This window comes from Aedes albopictus, chromosome 1, assembly GCF_035046485.1.
Source record: "Aedes albopictus strain Foshan chromosome 1, AalbF5, whole genome shotgun sequence".
Classification (NCBI taxonomy): Eukaryota; Metazoa; Arthropoda; class Insecta; order Diptera; family Culicidae; genus Aedes; species Aedes albopictus.
In genome coordinates, this window is record NC_085136.1 from 79,043,499 (window position 1) to 79,062,990 (window position 19,492).

General features: G+C 39.1%; 1 protein-coding gene across 2 annotated transcripts in view; it reads right to left on the reverse strand.

Moving 5' to 3' along the window:
- Nucleotides 1-1,784: 1,784 nt before the first annotated feature.
- Nucleotides 1,785-19,492, reverse strand: part of LOC109422004 (protein single-minded) — a 172,144-nt gene continuing 154,436 nt past the window's right edge. For both annotated transcript variants that reach the window (XM_062844893.1, XM_062844894.1), the window contains 4 exons: nt 17,692-17,897; nt 16,830-16,936; nt 16,430-16,577; nt 1,785-3,038 (listed from right to left, as the gene is read on the reverse strand). In XM_062844893.1, coding sequence (XP_062700877.1) covers nt 1,946-3,038; nt 16,430-16,577; nt 16,830-16,936; nt 17,692-17,897 — 1,554 coding nt within the window. In that variant the 3' untranslated portion in view covers nt 1,785-1,945. The remainder of the gene's footprint in view (nt 3,039-16,429; nt 16,578-16,829; nt 16,937-17,691; nt 17,898-19,492) is intronic.

Below are 19,492 nucleotides of genomic sequence, written 5' to 3' on the forward strand. Positions count from 1 at the left end.
GTGCGAACTCCACCGTTTCATCCACAATCCAACGGCCAGGCTGAGAGATTTGTGGATACCTTGAAGCGCGCTCTATCGAAGATGTGGGAGAAAAATGTGGAAGATGCACTGCAAACATTCCTTCAAGCATATCCAATCCTTCTCTACCGGACAGTAAATCACCGGCTGAGGCATTGCTCGGAAGAAAAGTTCGGACAGTCTTCGATCTAATGAAACGACCGGAACAGCAGGTGGTACACAGCAATGAGAAACAAAATGCTCAATTCAACAAGAAACATGGAGCCAAGCATCGCAGTTTCGTGATAGGTGAGAAAGTACATATATGCTGAAATTCACATACGAAATGAGAAATACTGGGCCGAAGGAGTGATCATCGAACAAAAAGGAAATGTGGTGTACAACGTTCTTTTGGAAGACTAGCGACGTCGAGGTTTGATCCGATCCCATGCAAATCAACTACGACGACAAACACTATCGGAACCTGCAGCGATTGAAGATAATACGATTCCGTTGCAAATACTGCTGGACGAGTTTTCAGTCACAGAACCTATTCCAGTTCAAGAAGACAATGGAGGTCAACGAGAGGTTATACCAGAAGCAAACGACAACCCGCTATCCCAGCCAGTTGGGGTTCAGCTACAACCGTTTTTGGATGTTCCTGGGCCTTCGAGATTGTACGATCGTGACCAACCATCAACGCAGCGACTGGCGAAGAAAAGGAGCATTCCGTTCCGTGATCCATCCAGCAGGAAACGAAGACTCCCATCTCACTTCGAATATTATGAGATTTATTAAGGGGGAGATGCTGGGGAGTCAAGCAAGTCATGATTTTCCTAGAACATAACACTGTGCGTTGTACTTCTTCCTTGTAAGTCCTTCCTGAACAGAATACAGATGGAATTTGATACAACAATCCGACGGAAGTGCAGGTACGAGCGTACGACACATTGCCGGATGATCGTGCATGGTTTATATCGTCACGCTCCGTATTGTTGTGGTGCCGCATGGCGACCGATGGCAGTATTAAGATTGTCTTGGGTACACGGGTCAAGAAGATTAGGACTGCTTTTACGAGCTCAACCTGGTGTATATCAATAGGACAGATCGGTGAAGTACTAGATTTGTAGTAATGAGCTGAATTTTAGTATGGTGAGAAGGTCAATTCTCCGTTTCTGCAAAGAAATGGTGCAAAAAGCGTGGGTATAATGATTCCTTGTCTAATTTGATGCTATTTGAGCAAAACTTTGGATAACTATGTTGTTTATGTTGCAAGAAATGGAGAAAACAACAACACTGTTGACCAAAGTTTTGCTCAAACAGCATAAAATTAGGCAAGGAATCATAATACCCACGCTGTTTGCACCATGTCATTGCAGAAACGGAGAATTGACCTTCTCACCATACTAAAATTCAGCTCATTACTACAAATCTAGTACTACACCGAACGTGCCCCATTGAGAAAACTCACAGGCAACAGGACTCCATCGACAGGTACTAGCGGTAGTATATAATTACCCAATGATCTGTGAATTCTTTCAAAATTAAAGCATCTTCTGTGTATATTTATTTATTCAAGTATATTTCATTCAATAATATTCCACTCTTTTCCGGGTTTTATACAATGTTCGTAGCAAATATGTACACCAGGGATTACACTAAATAAATACTATACACTTACGCGCAATTGGCCTTACCTAACAAATGGATCCTGCGATAACAGATAAAATCTTAACCCTTCTACACTAATATCAGTTTTCAAAGATACAATCGCCCTAGAACAAAACTTTCACTAAACTTACTTCCTATTTATTGGAAAAATAAAAATTAGACAAATAGAGAGAGTGAGAGACAACTAGGGAGACAATATCAACTGCCTGCAGTCTTATGCTTCTTCCTGTGTTTCAATTCCCCCAGCACTCCATCCACAAAGCCCAAACCCCAGCTTCTAGTGCACAAATTCGTTTTGCGTGACCGGCAGATGATAGTTTTGCGGTTCCACAATCACGCTGGTGTACTGCGGACCGCCCGTCGTCACCCCGTTGTGACCGTGGTGGGGATGCTGCTGGGGGACGACATGCTGTTGCTGTTGGTGATGTTGAGCGATGTTGGGGTGGTGACCGTTGCCATGGTGATGCTGTTGCTGCTGCTGCTGTTGGCTTACTTTGTACTCATCCATGAAGCCATTGTCGTGATGGCCATTGTTGTTGTTGTTGTTGTTATGACTACTGTTGATGGCGGCGGTGGTGGTAGTGGCAGCACTGTTGCTTCCATTGTTGTTGGCAGCATTGTGCTGGTGATGTAGGGTGTGACTGCTGAGACCACCGTTTAGATGACCATTGGCAGACGCAATGCCATTACTGCTGCTGCCATTGTTGTTGAAACAGTTGAGTCCGAAATGCTGATTGATTTCGTCGTACGATGGCTGCTGATGTTGGATCAGGGTCGTATTGGGGATGTAGGTCGCATTGAGATGGGCTTCGCCATCGGAACTACTGCAGCTGTTGGAGCTGGCAGAGAACGGTCGCAGCACGTTCGAACCGTCCGCTTGAGGGTCGAATGCCGCTTGATAGAACGTCGGGTCATAGTACGAATCCAGATATTCGCTGGGCGTTCCTCCCTGAGACATGGATTGGTTGGAATCCATCATGAAGCTGCCCTGGCTGTTGTACTGGTGCTCAAACTCCTGACTGTTTGGATGGTTTCCATGAGGATTTGGATGTAGAACGCTATTCCCTTGCACCATCTGGTGGAGGCTGTTATCATCATCAAATTGATGCAGCTGAAGGTAGTTGCTCATCTCCTTCACCAGCAGTGGATTGTGGGGTTGGAGAATGGGTGCCGCTGACTGTTGCTGCTGCTGATGGTGTTGAGAGGGTGATTGTTGCGTCGATTGATGTATTTGTTGCATCGGGACGTGCTGAGGAGGTGAGATCGGAGTGGAGACGCTTGCCGGGGTGGCCAATGGGGTTTTAATTTCCGGTTTGGGAATCATTGGTCCTTGGATTTCGTTTAGAAGCAAGTCGTGTGCTTCTTGTTTGCTGTAAAAAAGACAGAAAGGAATTGAATTGAATTGAATTAGAAAAGGAATGTAATAATATTGCGACATTTGCACCCATTTAGACTCTGCCGAAATTCATTATCATCACAGTCGAATTTCGCACACGACTTCGCAGCGGCTGGCATATACAAGTTTTGTTGAGTTCATCACAGGGATGTCGGATGCACAACAGGTAAACAAAATCAGTTTGATTGTTGTGAAATGTCGCTGGGAAATGATGATTAAGTTTATTCTCAAATTATCACAGTAGTCTAAACATCAACAAGAAACCCAATATTATGAAGCATAATATAGAGGCGCAAAAAAGTATGGAACAAAATAATATGTGAAAATTTCACGGAATTGTCAATGACGTGCAGAGAAAAACGATTTCGCCTCCTGTCATGTGCAATGACCGTGAAGGCAACTTACTGACAGAATATTGTTGAATAGAGAAAACCTAAGCGCGTTGACGAACAGAAAGCACCAGTAACATTGGAGGAGCTGTGGAACCCCGACGCTAGATGAGATAACAAAAGGCTATCAAGGACCTGAAGAACAATAAGGCTGATAGAAAGAGCGAACTCCTGCCTGGAATTTCCAAACAGCTTAAGGAAATTGTTGCGAATAGTTCCTATACGTTAGGGTCTTGTGGAACTGGCAACCCTGAAGCGAGAGCGACGTTCGATAGAGCAAATGTCTATTGGAAGTAGCGTATAAAGAGCAATGCGTTTTAGTTCGTGGAAGGCAGAACAACGATGGATTGTGCACTGTTGGGAGATTTGTGCGTGAACTAATACTACAACGTAAGATAGTTTATATGGTAATTATTAACTGTTAAATTAATTATACTTCAATAAATTTGCAGTTTTTGAAGCTGCTTAAAATAGAAGCTGCTTTCAAAATGGTATTCTAGTTCCGAAAGTACCACACGCCCCAACAGAAATACTTCAGACTTCACAATACTCCGTTAAAAATATGGAATCGTAGTGGATTGTTTTGTTTTTCTAAAATTAAGGGGATATCTTAAGATGTTTCTTCAGGTATTTTCCTAGGTATTATTCTAGACATTCTTTCAGGAATTGCTTAAGAGATAGATTCAGAAATTGCTTCAACAATTTTTGTCCAGGATCTCCAAAATAAAATTTCAATAAAATCTTTTAGCAATTTCCAAAGGTAGATATCTTCGGGAGTTTTTGAGGGATGTATTGTGACAATCCTCCAGGAATTTCTCAGAAATTCCTTCAGGATTCCCTTGAAAAAATTTTAAGCAGCTTTTGTCAATTTCTGGAAGAACTTCTGAAAAATCCTTGAAGGAATATTTGAACAAAATCCGCAGGAATCTCTGAAGAAATCCCAGGGGATATTTCTGAAGGAACTACAAGAACAATATCTTAAAAGGTCTTGTAGAAAAAAAAAATCTCACAGAATACTTGGAGAAACTTTGGGAAGCATTTCCGGAGCAATTAGGATTTGCAAAAAATAGAAGAATTTCTGGAAAATTACATGGAAGAACTTTTGAAGAAACCCCTTTCTAAAATTCCAGAAGCAATCCCTAAAATTCTGAAAAAGCCACTGGAAATTAAAAAAAACATCTCCTCAAAGCAATTCTGAAGAAGTCTTCCGTAGAATTACTGTAGAATTACTGTAGAAATCTTGGGAAGTATTGTTGTATGCAGAGTTTCCCATTGCTCATGTGTACATAAATGTGACAGCGAGCCTCCCACCAAATTGTCTCCCAGCACTTCAAAATCGCAGTGTGCTGCGCTGCTAAGAGGCTCACGAAAATCTGGTGGGTGCGAGCTAGGCACCTAGCTCCCGGGGAGCTCGTCTCATGCGCTGCGTGAGCTGTTGGTATCTAAGGTGAAAAACAACTTCTTGGTAACGAAGAACATCAATAACTTTTTTCCGTACACAACTCAAGTGTCTAGTTGGTCTATGCGATACGACTAGGGACTCTCAATGCAAAGGTTAAGCTTTCAATTCTCGTTCGTTTAGGAAGTTTTTGTCGTGAAATTTTCTAATTTAATCAGCGCATGAGACGAAGCTCATGAGACACATCTTGAGAAAAATGAGGCACACAACTTTCAGTCTCAATATGTACTGTGCTCCTGGGAGCTTGCTTGCAATGAGGCTCCCGTACATGGGACTACAGCACGTGTACATCAACTCTGGTTGTATGAATCTCTGAAGAAATATCCGAAGAAACTCCAGATAAATTCTTGAAGGAATCTCGGAAAGCATTTCTTAAGAACTTTCTGGAGAAATATCTTGAGAAACTTCTTGGAAAACCCTTGGTGCAATTGCTAGAAGAAGGGATTTACAGGAAAGTTCCTGGAGAAATTCTGTAATAAAATTAATGGAGGATTTTCTGAAAGTATTGAAAAAATCTTTATGGACGAATTTGTGGAAAAAAAATGCTGAATACCTAGAGAAATGCATAGATAAGTAGCTGTAAAGAAAAAAAACTCTTGTGATGTTTTTGAAGCATTTTCCGTCGAAATTCCTAGGAAATACTTTTAAATATATTTCTTAAAAAATCTGTTGAGAAATTAATGAAGATATCCTTAGACGATATGCCGAATATATTTCTACATGAAGGAAATCCTACTGAAATATCTGGAAGAATTTCTGCTTGAATCACTGAAAGTATTAAGGCCGATGCAAATATTTAATTTGTGTTATGTCACCCCCACTTCTTTTTAAAATACCATTTTCAAAAGATTTTTTTTTCATGTAACATTTTTTTCAATAGCTTATCTTTTAGTTTTTATTTTTTGTTCCTTATTTATATCCCCCTACCTCGTACCCGATGAGAGATCTATCAATAAGCAGCATATGCAGCATTGTTCTTCCATGTTAATAGGCATTTCCATATATGACAACTATGTATGCTGCACACGGTAGTCTAAGACATAAAGGAAAAACAATATTTGGATCAGCTTAATGCAACAATCTCTGCAGGATTTCCGAGATGAATCCCTGAAGAAATTTCAGGACACATGAATGTGAGAATTTTTGATGGAAGCCCTAAAATAATTAAAAAAACTTGTATACTTTTTAAAGAAATACCTGAACGAAATTCTGAAGGAAAATCTGGAAATATTTCTGAAGAAACCACTGGAAAAAATATTTAAAAACCTCTAAAAGAATTTTTAAAGGCATCTCTGTAAAACAATCGGAAGAAATTTCTGGATAATTTTCCATTGAATTCTTTAAACGAATCCCTAGAAGATTTGTTAAAGTAATTTCTCTGGAGTTTCTGAAGAAACTCATAGAAATATACCTAAAACAATTGTTGGCGAAATTTATGAGGCTATATTTATAGGCACCCCTTCAGAAATTACTCAAAGAATCTATGGACATTTTTCTGGAAAAAAAAAATCGCCGGAGGAGTTTCTGAAAGAAATCTTGGTAAATTCTAAGATCGAATTTCTAGAGTGATTTCTGAAGGAATCCATGGATTAATTTTGGAAGAAATCCATAAAAGATTTCCACGGGCTTAAAAAATTTCTTGAACCAGTTTATGGAGGAATCTCATAAGTAATTTTCAAAGGAATCTCGAAGGAAATTTCTAAAATAATACCTGGAAGAATTTCTGAATTGTTTTTGTCTTAAATTTGCGAAGAGCGCTCATACTGGTAGTTATTATTTTTTGTTTGATCCCAAGAGCTGATTACTCAGTGAGTAACTTCGAGTACATAACCTCGATAACACCACTAAAGGGGGATCTCACGTTCGCCTAAGGGGATTCAGGGGATCTCTGGGGCGATTTAGGGGATCCCAATGGATTCAAAGGGGTGCCTGCAGGTCTCTGGAGAATTTCCTTTCAGGTCTCAGGGGGTTCATGGAGGTCTTAGATGCATTTCAGGAGTCTCAGGATTCAGGGGACCTCATAGGACTTCAGAGGGGTTTAAGAGGGGCTCTGGGGCGCTTCTAACTATTGAAACGCTCCTGAAACCCCCTCGAAGCGCCCCTGAAATGCCATAAAATGCCCCTAAAACCACTCCGAACACCCTTAAAACGTTCCTGAAACTCAATTTAAAGGTAGCCTAATCGAAAGAGCTCACATTTTTTAGCATAATGTCATTTTTTATGTTCCAATTCCTTTGTTTTGATGGTTAAAAAAACAAAACTGTTTTAATTTCCATGGATAGGATGACAGTTCAATCAATAAAATGGCAGTTCACCTGGAACAAAAAAAATCCCCATACAAACTTTGAGTGCATTTTAAAAATAGTTCCCGGGCACCAAAAATGAAGAAATTTTGGATTTTGACTAGTTTTTGGACGGAGATTCCGATTCTAAATAATCTGGATGCCCCTAAAGAACCCAATTGTTTGCTGCATCTTTTCCCAAACATTTTGATTAGGGAGACCCACGTCTTAGCTAAAATCTGGAATTCAACTTTTTAATTTGATGTCATATGCGAACCAGTTCTTCGGCAAAGTTGTAGGTAATGATATTTTGAACAACTTTGACGAAGACACATTTTATGTATTTACCTAACTCCAATTTTGCACGTAGTAGGGTATGTGTGCCATCAGTAATCTCACGCTCCCATAATCATCCTATTCGAAAACAAGCGATTACGACACCGATTGATTCCGTTCTTTTCGTTTTCATGGGTGCTCACTTCTAACAAAAAATACAAAAATAAGAAACAAAACAAACAGCGCTTCAATCCTTTGTTTTTCGTAGGATGAAAATGGGAGCCACATGCTTAATAAGGGAACCAGTACCCTAGGTCAATTATAAATTTTGACTTAAGGTGATTTTTTTTTCACAATAACTAATTTGTTTGATTTTTTTTCGAGGATGTGATCTTCGGAACATTTGAAGAGCCAAAATAACGCATACTTGTTTTGAATTTGAACATTGTATGGCGGTAGGTCGTGTTATTCACATGTTATGGACAACTTTTACTAAAGAACAACGATGTCTAAACATGCCTATATCTGATAGAGTAGGTACGATAAAGAGTTGGCAATGGAAAGGCCACATACATACAAGGCCAAATTTGGAGCAAAAATTAGATTTTTTAATGGAATCGACTTTAAAAATAAAAGCAGTTCATGTAATTCATTCAATTTAAAGAGAGGATCATACTATCTTCTGCAAAATTGTAGAGTTCTACCATACCTACAAATTCCCCATACACGATTTTTTTTGTAAAATATGTATCAGAAGCTTAAAATTGATAACTGATTCCAGATTTGAGCTAAGACGTGGGTCACCCTAACCAAAAATGTTGAGAAAAGATGCAGCAAACAACTTCTCTGAAGACACAAAGCGTCTAAAATTAACGATAACAGAGATACTTAGGAGGTTTTTCATGCTATAACGTGGATTCGGAGCATTGTGCAATAGTACGGGATTTTCGGTAGATAAATATCAATATCCTAAAATTGCTTCATATAGTATTTGACCGGTCTGGAATCATGAAACGTGTTGACTTTGAAGCTATGTTTCAGGAACACACTACCCGTGAGACCATTACACATTTTGAGGTATCCTAACCTAAACCGATTTTTTTATAGGGCACTGCATGAAATTCACTCCTTCTCTTTCACTCTTATAGAAATTTTGTAAACAACAAGGCTAAGAAACGTCAAAATCCCATACAAAATCAAAACAATGCAGTGCCCTATAGATAACTAGCTGTACCCGGCAAACTTTGTCTTGCCTACTGCGTTTTTTGACATTTCAAGTTTCTAGCCAAGACCAAGTCCCCGGTCAAAATGTATGGAAGATCGATTTTCAAAAACTCGAAATTATTCCATGTTTTTTACTTCATAAACCTTTCTTGGGTGAAAACTAACAGAACAAAACAAAGACAACCCAAATCCGACGTTCCATTTTTGTGTTATACGCGGTCCCACGTATGTCACTGCATTTTTATATATATAGATGAGTTTCTTAGTTAAATGAGCTAGAAAATTTCAAAACCGATGAAAAATTGACGGAGATATGACCATTTCAATTTACCCTGCCAGCATTTTACGTAACAAAAAAAAATGTGGGAGCCCCTTCTCACTTTAAAATTCAGTCAACCCCATTAATGGATATATATATTCACGAGTTCTTAGACCGAAACGCCTTCAACGCTTCTCAGGAACATCAAAACATGATTGTTATTATTATTATCTGTATTAACAAGTTTTTTAGCCCTAGGATAATGCATCTCGGGGCCCGAAGGAAGAACTCACATTTGGCGAGTTTGTCGAGAGTGGGATTCGGTCCCAGGTCCTCGGCGTGATAGTCACGTACTTTAATCATCTCACTAGGTCCGCTCCGCAACATGGTTGTTTGCGTGTACATACAAATACGTACACGAAAGGTGAAAAAAGTGCTCGATTCCCGTTCCAGTCGGGAAAATTTTCAAGACTCCCTGGGCATAGTATCATTGTACTTGCCTCACAATATACAAATTCATGCAATGGCAGGTAAAGGACGCCCTTCAATTAATAACTGTGGAAATGGTCAAAGAACACTAAGTTGAAGCGAGGCAGGCTAAGTCCCAGTGGGGACGTAGAGCCATAAAGAAGAAAAAAAAATATAAAATGCTTGCAAGGTCTTGATATGTGGAGACAAGCGGGTCCATGCTATTGATTATCATAAGGTCTAACTTATGAAATGGCCTTTAAACAATTATTCATAACGACTAGATTGAATTTTATAAGGTCGGTTTATGACGCAGAATCGACTCACTGTTTGGCTTTTACACACATTTAGCAAGAGCATATTCTCAAGCGTCGGTAGCCGTGTGGGTTGGGCACGAGCTCAGTGATCTCGACGTTCATGGATCGATTCCAGTCTGCATCATTTTACGATTTTTCTGCTCTTTTCATAAGTTTATCTTATGTAATTAGGTCATAATAAGCATGTTCAGTTTTCATAAGGTATAAGGTACAGTTATGGCTAAATTTCATAAGGTAATTTGATAAATTTCGGTAGTTTACTTCGCTGAGTGTACAATAGCAAACAATAGAGGTAATAAACTATGGAAGACGAATGTCGCTGCCGAAACATCTCTTGCTGGCGGAGATAGGCCGGGCTATAAGTGTCAAAGCGAAAAAGTATGCAGTTTGACAGATAGATACCCGACATGTTTACGAACGAGAACAAAGGGAACAGCAGCAACATTCGTTCTCTAAGTTTATTAACTCTATTGGATAAACTCATTTTTGCAACTTCATCCACAATTTGTGCAAGTATTCGTGCTATGCAATGCTATGATAATTGGGGCAAAATGGACATGTACACGCAATGAATGAAACCTCACCATGCGATTCCTTGACATTTTTTTCCTTTCAGAAATGATGGGCTTTAAAGATCATAATCAACCGCATGAATTAGGTGCCTTTTTGGGTCGAGTTTTCCCACTGAGGAATAATTTCATTTTGTTTGGATGCAGTTTTACAATTGGGTTTTTAAATTTAGAAAAAAATCAATTATTTTTTATTTTTAAACGAAAGAACACCTTTTTCTGAGTCACTATGATTTTTTTCAGATTTTAAGAACTTTATTTTGATATCAGAAATAAATTTTAAAGAGATTTTTTCAAATCACATTTTGACAGCTGGGATACTGCTTGACAGCTCCGCCCAGTACAAAATCCGACGAGGGGTGATTCATCAAATCGCTCTCATACAAACTTCAAATCAATTTTGAAATAGGTTCCCGGGCACCAAAATTCATGAAAATTTGGATTTCGTCTCAGTTTGGCATGCAGATTCAGAAAAAGAAATTATCTCAACACCGCTAAAGAAGCCAATTTCACTTACATATTCGGCTAAATAGAAATATTGAGAGTAAAAACGAAAAATTGTCTGATTTACTCGATTGATGCATGAGCAGGAGGCCCAGGTAACCACTAAGCACAAAAGGTCATTTAACGGCTTTACAGTGCAAATTGGCTCTGTTCGGATTCGCGACAAACACTTACGCGGTGAACTTGGTTCGAACGAAAAAGATCGCGATTTATTAGCTCACTGATTTATTTGGAAAGAATAACACGGTCGGTAGATGCTACTTGGTTGGAAAGTTGTATTCCACTAATTCTACAGTATGCAGCAGGAAAAAATGCGAAAGTGTTTTTCAACTTTAAACCTCATTTTTGTTCATTTGACGCTAACCAATCTATGTTTTAACGTTCCATGATCTCTAATAGGCTGGTTTTGTGTAAAGTTAATTACAAATTTTCCCATTTTGGTTACTAACCTTTAGAGGGCAGTACCTGAAGCTGAAGAAAATCAGAATTTACAAACCGCAGAAAAGTACACAGGTTGCAAAACTTCGTATCTGATAAAACAAAATTTTTAATTCTCTCTACAATATCATCAAATATATGTACCGTAAAATAGGGTAACTTTGATAGTTTTTCAGCGAATTTTCTTAATATTTTTACATGTAACAGTATTTTCCCGAGTTTTATATTTTTAAAACAAGAAATGGGGAATAAGTTATCAATTGGAATTAAAAGAATCGATAATCTGAAATATTTTGGGTGACTTTTAGTTTTCCGTATGAGCGAGAATCAGATTTTCATTTTGGGGTAACTTTGATAATGCCCTGAAAAACATATCAAATCTTGAAAAATAATCACAGATTGAAATCTTAGGAGCATGAACATGATGAGAGAAGCCTTGTGGAATATATCAAATAGAATTTTTATATCAAAACATTGATTTTTTTTACTAAATTCTACATATAAAAATGTGTTTGTGGAGTACTGAGTGAAAAACGCAGTGAATTTAGCTATAAAAAATCATTATCTTTGTAAAAATATGTGTTTACCGGTGCATCAACATATGATTACATGGTATCATTTTCCAATAACAATGATTTATCTACATGATATTACAAGGGCATTGCATACTTTTAGGCTTTTATCGATGTATGGAGATTTCTGTCCCAATTTACAAAATTGCTTTCATTTCGCAAAAACACACTTCGTTAAGAGATTCAAGGCCAGATTTGGAATCTACTATGATGAATCTATCGTGAATGACAGTCCATTCTTTCAAAAAATAGTTGTAACGAAGACGTATGGAAGATTGTTTGAAGGGGTTGACAAATGACAAAAATATCAACAATTTTTATTTTTTGTCCAAAAAGTTGTATTTAAACTAGGTTTTAATAAAAATACGTCTAAGATGAACTTTTATATGTATAAAATTGATCTACGTTTGCCTTTTTCTTAACTGGTTGAAGGAATCATAGTTATAAGATAAACTATACAATGCCTGCCGCACTATCAAAGTTACCCGCATTATCAAAGATACCCCGTTTTACGGTACTTATCTAGTATGTGAAACTACATGGCTCTGGTTCAGCGTGGTCTGGTTGTTCATCGAATTCAAGCTATTTTTTTACTGTTATAGTCATTTTGTTTAATGACCATTGGGCGCGCAGTTTATTGATACCCGCTTATTAGGCTTACATCTAGGTGGTGCGAATAGAAACGGTTTTATTTTTCAAGCTAGCTAACACACACCTACACACTCCCGGCACACAGCTTGTGAACACGCACGGGCGTTCAATTTTCTTGCAACCACCTCTCTCAGCGCGGTTGTCAAACACGCCGTCGCGACGCTGTTCGGAAATGGTAAACATGATCAATCCACCATCATTCCGATTTTTCTCTCGTGTTCAAAGTTTATTATTTTGCATTCGCGATGGAAATTTTGATGGATAATTGTGACAAAATTAGCTAAAATAGGCTCAAAACAATGTTTATCCTTCTCCTCGCTTTCCAACGGCTTGGCAGCGGCAAATGAGGATAACGTGACAACAGTTTTGATTATATCCGCAGCACCTAGATAACAATACTCTTCAATCAATCACACTGGTTCAGCAAGTTTTAACATAACCTCCATCTTCAATGTTTGGCTCCCAATGTTTGGCTCCCGCTGAGAGAGCATATTGAGTCAGTCCGCGACACTCAGGCTTACATTATCACATGTTTAACATCAAATATGTTCATTTTTATTTTGCAGTGCCAGAATATAGACATTGACTGATACACTATCATGAAAAAATAGTCATATATATCCCATATTAAGCGTGTAATAGTGTCTTGAAGTTTTCGCATTTTTTCCTGCCGCACCCTGAACTGGATTTCTGGCTGTCATGTAGTATATGATGAGTATAGAATCTAGATAGATAACGAATATTGCCGAATACGATAGGCCTTTTGGGCCGATCGCGGTTAATCTACTCTTCTGATAGAAAGGAGAGATAAAAAGGTAACAAACTGTACAGGAGAAACAAGATCAACTCAGTAACAAATTTTGAAAACGACGTATAATCAATGCTACACCATTGATTAAACGTCGTTTTCAAAATTTGTTACTGAACTGATGTATGGTAATGAGTGCCCATTGGGGTGACACAATTTTCCTAATACCTAACAGGCTCTATGGAGGATTTTTAAATGCTTTTACGTATTATAAACCGTGAGCACTGAAATAAGCCGTATATTACCATATAACGCTATGTGATAGTGCTAGTAAATCATGTGCCTCTAAGCCGTGAAGGAAGGCTATCAGTTCTGATGAAAGACTTGATGAATATGACGTTTACATCAATCAATGTTGCTTTCCACCAAAACAAAACTGAACCGACGAATGACAAGAAAATTCCACAGGAACGTCCGAGAACGACAGGGAAGTCGAAAAATGCAGAACAGTCATAAGCAGCGTTAAATCGCGATGGAAACAATAAGTGCCTCCTCGATTACGACACAAACAGACGTTTCACTCTACCCACTTCCCATCGTTTCCCTTTTTAACAGACTATTCAAATATTCCGTAGTTCGCAAATGTCTCGCTTATGGCGCTCACATCGTTTTTGCTCCTATTTGACGTTTGCTCACTACCGCCATCTACTCAGTGGGTTTGTGAAACACAGTGTATTTAGCATTGACCAATTTTTGTAACGATGATTTTAATCGTACTTTGTTCCAAGTGATACGTCTGTTTGTCTGTGATTACGGTTTTTGATTCATTCACAGATAATAATAATGAAGTTTACACGTCATGTAAAATTTATTTTAATCATGTAAATTTAGTGATATGATGGTTTACATGATATACAAATGATAAATCATGTAAATTTGGTTTATATGTCATGTAAACAGTCCTGAAAATGTCATTTCGACATGTCAAAATTCAACCAGATCCAGCTCATTGTAGAAGCTCAACCTGAGAATATGGTATATGATAAACTTGTGCGGCTAGACCAGCTCTACAAGAATGTCACGGAAAAATCGATCTTTTTCAAATATTCAATAGAAATGTCACGGCTACCTTCGAAAAGTGCCAATGACATGGTGAATATCAATTGGCATTTTTGGAAGGTAGTCCGTGACATTTACCTTAAATATTTAAAAAAAGAGCGGTTTTTCCGTGACTTTCTTGTAGAACTGATCCAATCGCATAAGTTTTTCATACACCATATTCTCAGGTTGAGCTTCTAAAATGTGCTGGATGTGGTTGAATTTAGATATTTTGAAATGACATTATCAGCACTGCATGTAAATACTCAGAGTCATGCTCAATTACATGACATATAATGGAAATTTACATGATACTTTATGACTTTTACATGATATGTCATGTAAACTTCACAGAATTTTACACTCTTTCGATTTGTGTAGAATCGCGCATCGATTGATCATCTGTAGAAGTTTGATGTACACCTCCCCCTCCAGTTAGCCTAGTGGTTAAGGCTATGGATCGCAAATCCGGAGACGGCGGGTTCGATTCCCGTTCCAGTCGGGAAGATTTTCTCGACTCCCTGGGCATAGCGTATCATTGTACTTGCCTCACAATATACAAATTCATGCAATGGCAGGCAAAGAAAGCCCTTCAATTAATAACTGTGGAAATGCTCAAAGAACACTAAGTTGAAGCGAGGCAGGCCAAATCCCAGTGGGGACGTAGAGCCACAAAGAAAAAGAAGAAGAAGGCGGTACTGAGCAAGCCAATCTGAAGGTGCATCGATGGAGCAGATTGAAGGACGGAAACTTGGCCCAAACGATGTTAGAAGAACAACCCCGAGGATGTCAGTTCGAGTCTGGATCAAGCTGAAAAAAAAAACAACGTAAAAGACTTCGATTCTGCATACGCTGCCCCCACTTGCATAACAGTCCCATTTGTAAAAAAAGTAGGAATTGAGAAAACAGTTTGACAACGCGATTCCATGTTGAAAAATCGTCATAATTTGAAGAATGTTTCGATTCTCTTGAAAGTTTCATAGATTGCTTTGCACCCAGTGTATGCAGAATGACACCGCAAGCGAAAAATAAACATAAAGAAGGCTCGGCAACAACCGCAGAAACGCTTTGTTTTATCGTTAGCAGATAATGACAAAGATCGCTCCCGAGTTTGTTCACAACAAAAATGGTAGAAAATTTTGTCTCGTTCCATTCACATCATGATTTTTGCATTGTTTTACAACTGAAACTCGACTTTGAGGTTTGCAAAAGTCTTAATGCGTCCAAATGTTTATGAATTTTATGATGTGGGTCGAAAATTTTGTAAGCCATGTTCTAGAGTCGACTAAAGAGCCGACTTAATGCCATTTTTACGGTTTAATGGTTACTTAGGGGGTTATGGCTTTTGCACAGACAAACAGACGTATCATTTGGAACAAAATGCGATAAAAATCATCGTCACGCAAACATAATCGCCCAATGCTAATTATGCTGTAGTACGCAAACCCACTGAGTAGATGGCGGTAGTGAGCAAACGTCAAACAGGAGCAAAAGCGATGCGAGCGCCATGAGCGAGCGATTTGCGAACTACGGAATATTTGAATAATCCGTTAAAAAGGGAAACGATGGGAAGCGAGTAGAGTGAGACGTCTGTTTGTCTGTGGCTTTTGCATTAACTGCTGATAAAAAAAAACTAAATTTTAAAAATATGGTGCTCAATTCGTTTTGGCAGAATCCTGACCAATTGGTAAATAGGTTATTGGTTCCATCATTAAGCATGTGGCTCCCATTTTCATCCTTTATTTATTCATTTCTGTATTTTTTTTATTGAAAGTGAGCACGTATGAAAACAGAAAGAACGGAATCAATGGGTGCCGCAATCGCTTGTTTCCGAATAGGATGAATATGGGAGCGTGAGATTACTGATGGCACTCATACCCTAATTTTAATAATGGGTAATTTAATTTAAATAATTCAAAAACAAAACAGTTTTAATTTCAGCTGATCTTTTAAGGCAAGCTGCAGGATGAATGGGAGGATTTTGAATACCTGAAGAAGAAACATGAACTTCGTGAAGCACGTTTCAATGTGATGCAAGAATGAATCCAATACCTAGCGTCTCACAATATCACTTATTTCCAAATAATTAACAACAAGAATTATAAACTCACCTTAGTACGTAATTAACGCTAACGATGCAGTGCGGCCGGGACGATCTCGTGTTGTGCACCACGGTGGCATACGACTGCACCCACGTCCAACCGCCTCCCTTCGTCAGAAATCGATAGTACTTTGTCGTTACTTGTCCTTTGTACATCACTTTACGCGGGTTACGGGTGCACGTGTATATGTATTCGTGTGGATTGTTGGCATGTTTGCGCGCACGACACGAGGAAGAGAACAAAAGAGACAAGAGAAAAATACACACTCAATTCAAATGTAATTCGATCCGCCCCTTATTTCATCGCTCATTAGCCCGCGCTCTCTCTATGTCTATCTCTTTTGAGAAGAGAAGCAGACAGAAGCTTTAGTGCGCTTGTTTATGGCAAATAGAAAGAAGAAGCTACTTACGTATTTGGTGGGAATATCGCATGTGCAGGATATCGGACGCATGAATATACTGGTACAGTGTTTTCTCAATCAGATCCTGCGGCTCGTATCCAGTCAGCTGTGCTACCCTGCGAAATCACAGAAAAGGGGAGGCTGTTTAGTTGAGGAGAATAGGGTAACCATTGATTCAGAACATGAAATTGAAACACTGATGAGTTCTGAAACCAAGCCGACTGTAAATGTGCGAAAATGATCGCTGAAATGAACAGTGACTTGGAGATTGGGTGAGCTCGTTCCATACTATTAAAAACTATAGTAATATTACATTCTCTCTAAACATACTACGAATGGCAACCCTATTCGAAGAGGGGTTAAACAAAGGTACATTGTTGTAGTTAGTAAACGGAACGAGCAAATATAACGGGAATCCGGTTCAACTCCGATGGTGGCGGCGCGGCGGCAGGAACCGGAAAGGTAGCATTTCAAACAAACAAGATTTGACACGTCCCGCGGATTTGATTCGGCAAACAATCGACGACGGCGCCGGATGGACGTCTGTGTACGATAAATATACCTACGTTTGCCGCCGCCACTCGCCCCACGGTGGTGATGCCTTCAGATTCCAGTCAGTGTTTGCTCACTGGCTCATCTACAGCACGCCAGGCTTTCAACTTCAACGAAGCAAGTTTATTCAAGCTTTATAATGGGTTTTGCTATCAAATTACTATTTTCATCTCGTGCGCTTCTTTTTTTCTTTCTCGTCTTCAGATCCAAGGTTTCCACGAAAATTGAGAGCGCACTTCATGGATAAATAAGCAACACCGCTGAATTTGTTTATACCCAAAGAATAATGTTGAATGTACAACAGCTATTGCTAACTCACTTGGCGTCGAGGAAGATCAGTTTCAGGTCCATGCTGGCGCGAAACATAAACATGTTCTGGTGCAGCTTGATTTCGGTGATGGCAGATGGGGGTAGCGAGTGGCCGACCGCCACCAGGCCCAGGTTCTGGATGCAACTGTGCCCGTCGCCGTACGTCGAATCACCGGGATAGATGCGGGCCTTCAGGTACCCCGAGCAGTGGATGACCTGTAGATGAAAAAGGAAAAGTGGATGAAAATAACTGTAGTGTCCATTCAAAACACTTTTTCAATTTCTCTAAACGATTCGATAGTATCGTGGGAAAAAAATCACTAGTTCATAGTTTATTTCAAAATCTAAAATCCTGACCAAAAGTGCATAATACCTTTCTAACAAAATCTACTTTCTATGATCATTATAGTAATGCAGAGGTACTCATGTAGCAGAGACCACATACTAGCATCTATGCTTATTTTATGTACCCTAACAGTTAGGGTATGGCCAAGTCTGATTAAGCTATAGGCTATAACTTGTACAATAGGAAAGCTAAGGCCTCCCAAACAGAAACAGCTGTGCTTCCACAGGAATTCCATCCGCGATTTCTCCAAGGAATCTTTCGCGATTTCTCCACAAATTTGTCCCAGGGCTCCTCCCTGGGATTCCCAGGGATTTATATATTCCTTCAAAAACTTCTTCGGGATTTCTTCAGGATCTCCTTCCGGGATTCTTTCAGAAACTACTTCTGGGATTGCTTCAAGAATTCCTTCAGGGATTTCTACGGTTTTTTCACCGGGAACTTCTTCCGAAATTCCTCCAAGAACCTCTTGCAGGGTTCTTTCGGGAGCTCCATCAGAGTTTTTTTTTTCTAGGCTTTTGCCAGGAACTGCTTCTGGAATTTCTTTAGGAACTCCTTCGTGGATTTCTTCGGAAACATTTCCGGGATTCCTTTTGGAATTCTTTCTGGGATTCCTCTTGGAACTCATTCTGGGAAATTCTTCTGGAATTGTTACAGAAACTGCTTCCAGGATTTCTTCAGAAACTCATTTCTGGATTCCTACAAGCTTCGTTTGGAATTCCTGCAGATCCTTCTGGAATTCCTCTGGAAGTTCATTCTAGAATACTTTCAGATGTTTCTAATGGAAATCCTCGAGGAGTTTATTAGGGAGTACTTTGAGAAGTTCCACCTGCATTTTTGTTTGTGGATTTCCTCATGAAGTTCCTACAGAATTTCTTTGAGAAAATACTCCAGCACAGTGAAGAGAATTGTCAGACAAAAGAGGCACAAAACAAGCAACAAAGAAGGCGCGACGATTACTCTTCATTCCTACTGGTATTTAACAGATAGTGACATGATCTCGAAAATTTTTGTTGCAGACAAAACGGAAGCTGAATTTGTTGTGTACTTTTCAACTCGTGAATAATCAATTATTAGTCCTGTTCAACGACGTAGGTTGAACTTGCTCGAAGTTGCTGCATCCCGCTCTTACCCGTTTGATGACAAATGGGTAAGAGCAAGATGCAGCAACTTCGAGCAAGTTCAACTTGCGTCGTTGAACAGGACTATTATCAATCCAAAATCGAACTTTTTTGATTATACATCTTCAGTAGCGTTGCAGCGCTTACCGACGCAAAGTTACCGTTCAAAAATCACAATGCAAGCCTTAAAAATTTCTAAACTCGTGGTGTACGATCTTTGTTATATTCTGTTCAAGTTGGGACAAACTTATGTCGCATTGGGTAGAATGTCGCAACAAATTCAGGTTGCAACATTGTCGTTATTGTTGCGCGATGGTTGAATTTTGATTTACTGTACCTAAACCAAC